The 6,000-nt window shown below is 44.2% G+C and overlaps 1 protein-coding gene across 3 annotated transcripts in view; it reads right to left on the minus strand.

Annotated features, from left to right (window-relative positions):
• MGST2 (microsomal glutathione S-transferase 2) overlaps window positions 1-1,610 on the minus strand; it is a 65,871-nt gene extending 64,261 nt beyond the window's left edge. The window contains exon 1 of one of the 3 annotated variants that reach the window (XM_017502861.2): window positions 1,253-1,608. In XM_017502861.2, the coding sequence (XP_017358350.2) occupies window positions 1,253-1,310 (58 nt within the window). In that variant the 5' untranslated portion in view covers window positions 1,311-1,608. Of the gene's footprint in view, window positions 1-1,252 lie in introns of all 3 variants that reach the window. The other 2 variants (XM_037729379.1, XM_017502859.2) reach the window with 2 other exon arrangements.
• Window positions 1,611-6,000: the final 4,390 nt, after the last annotated feature.

Here is a 6,000-nt window from a genome sequence, read left to right on the forward strand (position 1 = left end):
GTAGCACCTGCGAGTCAGAATGGGTCGCCTTAGACCTGTTAAATTAGGTTTAGCCTAAAGCTGCCTTCTGACACATTTTAAGTTCAGCCTAAAAGTTCCTCTATACATCGTGTACTATACGCTTCTGTTTTCTGGAAGTCACTTTCCTTTTTCTGTCCATAAATCTACCACATGGCAGCCCCAGAGTCTCTCCAAACCTATTCCGGTTCCTCATGCCCAACTGTGAATTGTTCTTTGCTCAATTAAACTCAGTTAAATGTAATTTGTCTAGGGTTTTTCTTTTAACAGATCTAAGTGCTTCTTTAATTAGAAACAAATATCCTGCTCTCTTCCACGACAGATTGTGAATCAAACCACAAAACGTGTGTCTGAAGGTTTAAGATCTCCATACAATCACAAAACAGGCTGGCTAGGCAAGACATTCGCATGCAGGGAGGCCTGGACTGGATCCTTAGCTGTGAGGCCTTCCTGCTTCTGGCTGTTTGTGTAACCTGAGCAGTCTACAGCACAGCCCTATTTCCTGGTACAGGCACACTTGGAAATATAAAGAAATACGCATGCTTGGTAAGAAGTCTTGCTCTCTTGTGCTCAAACCCCTTTCCCCAGCTGACACTGTAGGTAAGATAATATGAATTGAGCAAATGTGAGTCCCATGGAGTAAAAGCCTCTATTTAACCAGGCAGTCAGGATATATTGAATAATCCCGGTGGGAAGTTGTTTTAAAACTTAGAGCTAATTACTTAATCCAAAGCTCATATTTCTGAAGGAGGTTTTTTTCAATCTGATAATCATACCACCATACGCAGTTTATTTAAGAAAACCCATTAATTAAAACATCAGCGTTCAAGAAATCACAACCAGGTTTAGAACCAGGAACGTTACCTTTGGAACACTGGTAATTCATATTCACACCACTTCCTGCAGGTTAGCAGGCTACTAATAATGCTCATTTGAACGGGTTGTGGGTCGTAACCACAGATGATGCAGAATCGCGAGCTCTGAGGCCCCACAGCGTTCCACTTGGGAGAACTAACCTCTGGAATGTTCTCAGTCTCTGCTTGCCCCTGGGAAGGAGGAGCGCAGGCGGCACGGGTGACCCTAAGGAGACTGTGCTCTGAGGACCCAGAGCCACCTGCAAGGGCGAGTAGGAAGCAACACACCGGCCCCATCTCCCTCCCTCCCTCCCTCTCAATCTCTCTCCCGCCAGCCCCGTCTCACACGCTCGCACACACGAACTTCCCATGCCTCTTACTTTGCTGACAGGCCGAAAGAACAGACACAGCAGCCAGCAGGATCGAGTTCCCGGCCATCTTTCTCACGGAACTATTTGTAGAGCGCAGGGGAAGATAAGAGGCTCTTCTTGACTTTGAGTGCTGACCTTCCTTATCAGGTTAACAAAGTTGGGGAAGGGGAGGGAAAAAAGGCTGATTCAAGCGAATGGATGACCTTTGCTCTGGAGCAGAAGTCAGGAAGGCAGGCAGTTCTGGGGCTGCCGGTCACAGATCTTTATGGGGCTGGGAGTTGCTTCCTGCGTTTGTTTGAAGCCTCTCCCACGGCCAGCGAGCAGGGCTGCAGCTCACCCGAGACCAGCCCTTCAGCCGCAGCGCCACAGCTGGTTACACTATCTTCTCTGCCAATGCACAGACTCTCTGGATCCCGTTCATTCCCACGCCCTTCCCTCCTCGGGCCTTGCTGAGACCTTTCTCACTTCCTGTGGAAAAAGTGAGAAGAAAGCATTTACTTAATCCCGTTGAAATTTTAAATGTTAATTTAAGCCAATTCTAATTTATTCACGCTATGAATGGCCGACTTAGGACTTGAACCCAGTCTAGCAGATTCCAATTGTGCCTTATCCCCTGCGCCAGGCTGCCTCTGTCACCCTGAGACTCTCTGATGATAATCTTACTTTTTTTTAATTTATTTTTTTAAGACAGGGTCTTGATCTGTCACCCAGGCTGGAGTGTAGTGGCACAATCATAGCTCACTGCAGCCTCCAACTCTTGGCTTCGGTGATCCTCCTGCCTCAGCCTCCCAAGTGGTTAGGACTACAACCTCAAGTCACTGTGCCCAACCATTTTTTTTTTTTTTTTTACGACGAAGTCTTGCTCTGCCACCAGGCTGGAGTGCAGTGGCACAACTCGGCTCACTGCAACCTCTGCCTCAGCCTCCTGAGTAGCTGGGACTATAGGTGCCTGCCACTACTCCCAGCTAATTTTTGTATTTTTAGTAGAGACGGGGGTTTCACCATATTGGCCAGTCTGGTCTCGAACTCCTGACCTTGTGATGCACCCGCCTCAGCCTCCCAAAGTGCTGGGATTACAGGCATGAGCCACCATACCCAGCGCCCAGCCATTTTTTAAAAAATAAACCAGGATACATGTTTTTGAGGAAAGAAATGGACCAATATTTAAGTGGAACCTCTAGTAGGAAACGGCACATATGGCCACCACACCTGCCCAGGGCCTTGCCACTGTCAGACAAAGCCACAGGCCAGATAGAGCACAGGCCTCCACAGCTGGGGGCTTCTGTAGAATCCATTTATCACAGCCTCCTCCCCTCTGTCAACACAATTGTTTTGCTCTTTAAAGATGCAGTTTATATCTGTAATCCCAACACTTTGGGAGGCCGAGATGGGCAAATGGCTTGAGCTCAGGAGTTTGTGACCAGTCCGGGAAACATGGCAAATCCCCATCTCTAAAAAAAATACAAAAATTAGCAGGGTGTGGTGGCACGTGCCTGTAGTCCCAGCTACTTGGGCTGAGGCAAGGGGATTGCTTGAACCCAAGAGCCTGAAACTGCAGTGAGCCAAGATCATTCCACTGCACTGCAGCCTGGGTGACAAAGTAAGAAAATAAATAATAAAGAATAATAAAAATTGGCTGGGTGTGGTGGCTCACGCCTGTAATCCCAGCACTTTGAAAGACTGACGTGGGCAGATCGCCTGAGGTCGGGAGTTCGAGACCAGCCTGACCAACATGGAGAAACCCCATTTCTACTAAAAATATAAGATTAGCCAGGTGTAGTGGCGCATGCTTGTAATCCCAGCTACTTGGGAGCCTGAGGCAGGAGAAGTGCTTGAACCCAGGAAGAGGAAGTTTCAGTGAGATCGTGCCATTGCATTCTAGCCTGGGCAACAAGAATGAAACTCCATCTAATAATAATAATAACAATAATAACAAAGATACAGCTTTATGCATCTTTACAAAGCTGGGGGCCTATTCTCACCTCATCCTACAGCACGAGTAGAGGGTATATCTTGACTCAAGCTGCTGTAACAAAGATACCATAGATTGGGTGGCTTACAATAGCAATTTATTCCTCACAATCCTGAAGGCTGAGAAGTCCAAGATCACAGTGCTGACGGATCAAGTTCCTGGTGAGGGCCCTCTTCCTGGGGCCCTTGCAGAAGATTACCTTCTTTCTGGAGAGAGAGGAAGAGCAAGCTTCCTGGTCACTTCTTATAAGGGCACACATCCCATTATGGGGACCTATGCTCATAACCTCACCTATAGCTAATTATCTGCCAAATGCCTGATACCATCACACTGGGGGCTGGGATCTCAACATATGAATTGCAGAGGGGACACAAACATTTAGTCCCTAGTGGGGAGCTCCCAGTGCCTGCTGGGTAGGGCAGTTGCTTCAGCCTCACGCCAACCCTACAGTTTAATGACACAACCTCGGGCCTCTCTGAGCCTCTGTTTGATGAGATGGGGCTAATAAGAGCTGAAGAGAAGCATAAATGATATAGTCCGATTCGAAAGATCGAATCAGTTAATACTTACAGAGCACTTAAAACACCACCTGGTATATAAAAGAGTGTTCTGTGAGTTTGCAAAATAAGCACATAAAGTATCTAACAAGTACTTAATATATAACGTACCTAATGTTAAAAGATACTTTTGGAGGTAAAAATCATGCCTTTCATACAATATAAAATGAAAACATATCAAAATTTTTAGGTAACTCATTCATGAGGGAACCAGTAAGATGTTATAGCTAATTCAAAGGAGAATTCAAGGAACAATATATAGGGAAGAGGGAATGACAAAATTAATTTATAAATAGTTGCAAGCCAGGTCTGCTCGAAGTTTCTTGTTGGTCTTCAGGCTTCCTCAGCTGTTTGCTCTTGAAATCATTGACAACTAAGATTAGATAAAAAGACAGAGCCCAGAAGCCAGGGCAGCACTGAAACATTCTTGTGCACTGGGTTTAATTGTTTTGGGCTTCGGTACAAGGCAGAGATTCTAAATTGCAAACTAGCTGCCCTGAACCATATCACTATCTACTGAAATAACCTCCCAAAAAACAGATCTCAAAGGAGAGGTCTATGCTGGGCTGGTAGGCCGGCAGAGGCTCTCGGAGTCAGAGAACTGCTCAGGATGAGAGGAACAGCAGCACAAGGAGCTGAGCAGGGAAATGTGGTCCTGGCTGATGGGGACAACTTTTGGGTGTTTGTGACTCTTATTCTGAGAAACTCTTGGATACACCTGTACTAGTCAACTGGTTTAAAAACAATGACGTCCTAGTTTCTGGACAAATCCTGAGGTTTCCTACTGACTCTTCCCAGCCATTCTTAGTCAGTCCCCCAAATCCAGATCCTGAGATGGTTGACACAAAGTAAAAAAAATCAATCAACCAATCAATCAATAAAACCTCAAGTGCTTCAAAACCCCATGCATCTACTTTAACAGATCTTCATTGTCAGTATATGTAGTTATTGCCTCTAGGAAAGTATAAAAAAATGGAGCATTGGATAATGAAATGTTTATCACCCTCTGCAGTGATATAATTTCCAGGTGACCCTCAGCTGAAATACTGCCATAGCATTAACAAAAACTCACAAAAATTAGTTTCTCTGTATGGTTTCCCTGGATTGATTGAAGAGAAATGACATTTCCCCTGTATGTTGTTCCCATAGATCCTTCTAGTGTGTTTCAGTTATTATATTTTTCTATGAAAAGGAAAATAAGAGGACAAACAGCATATTGGTAATTGCTATGGTCTGAAGGTTTGTCCTCTCCAAAACTCACATTAAAATTTAACTGTCATTATAATGGTATTAAAAGGTAGGACAATAAGAAATGATTAGACCATGAGAGCTCTGTTCTCGTAAATGGATTAAACTTGTTATCATAGGAGTGGGTTATTATAAACTTGAGCTTGGGCCTCTCTTGCCCCCTCCCTCTCTTACCTTTGGGATGACACAGCACAAAGGTCCTTACCAGCTGCCAACACCTTGATATTGAACCTCCCAACCTCCAGAACTGTGAGAAATAAATTTCTTTTCTTTATAAATTACCCAGTGTGTGCTATTCTGTTATAGCAGCAACATGGATTAAGACAGTAATAACAGTAAGATCTTTTTAAAATATTTTTATTGTCTATGTAAACTCAAACCTAAAAGAGTTTCTGAGGACTTCAGTTAGTACTGAATCATTGTTACCAAAATTATACTCTAGGTAAGGTGAAATAGAGAGGCCAAGATTTGATCACATAAAAACAAACCTGAACCATGTGAAAGAACTGCTTTCATGAAATGTAAACTCTAAATGTCACTCTTTCAGTATAATGTTGGTAACAGATGAAAAAAGTGAGATATTAAGCTGTGGAAATATTTTTCCTCAGTCGGGCACAGTGGCTCATGTCTGTCATCCCAGCACTTTGGGAGACCAAGGTGGGTGGATCACCTGAGGTCAGGAGTTCAAGACCAGCCTAGCCAGCATTGTAAAACCCCATCTCTACTAAAAATACAAAAATTAGCCAGGTGTGGTGGTGCACATCTGGAATCCCAGCTACTCAGGAGGTTGAGGTATGAGAATCGCTTGAACCCAGGAGGTGGAGGTTGTAGTGAGCCGAGATGGTGCTACTGCACTCCAGGCTGGGTGACAGATCAAGACTCTGTCTCAAAAAATAAATAAAAAATAAAACATAGTATGAATGAAGCATGTAACTAACCAGTCGTAAGATTTTCATATTAGAAAATGTATACTTGATTCC

Source organism: Cebus imitator, unplaced genomic scaffold (assembly GCF_001604975.1).
Source record: "Cebus imitator isolate Cc_AM_T3 unplaced genomic scaffold, Cebus_imitator-1.0 Scaffold303, whole genome shotgun sequence".
Taxonomy (NCBI): Eukaryota; Metazoa; Chordata; class Mammalia; order Primates; family Cebidae; genus Cebus; species Cebus imitator.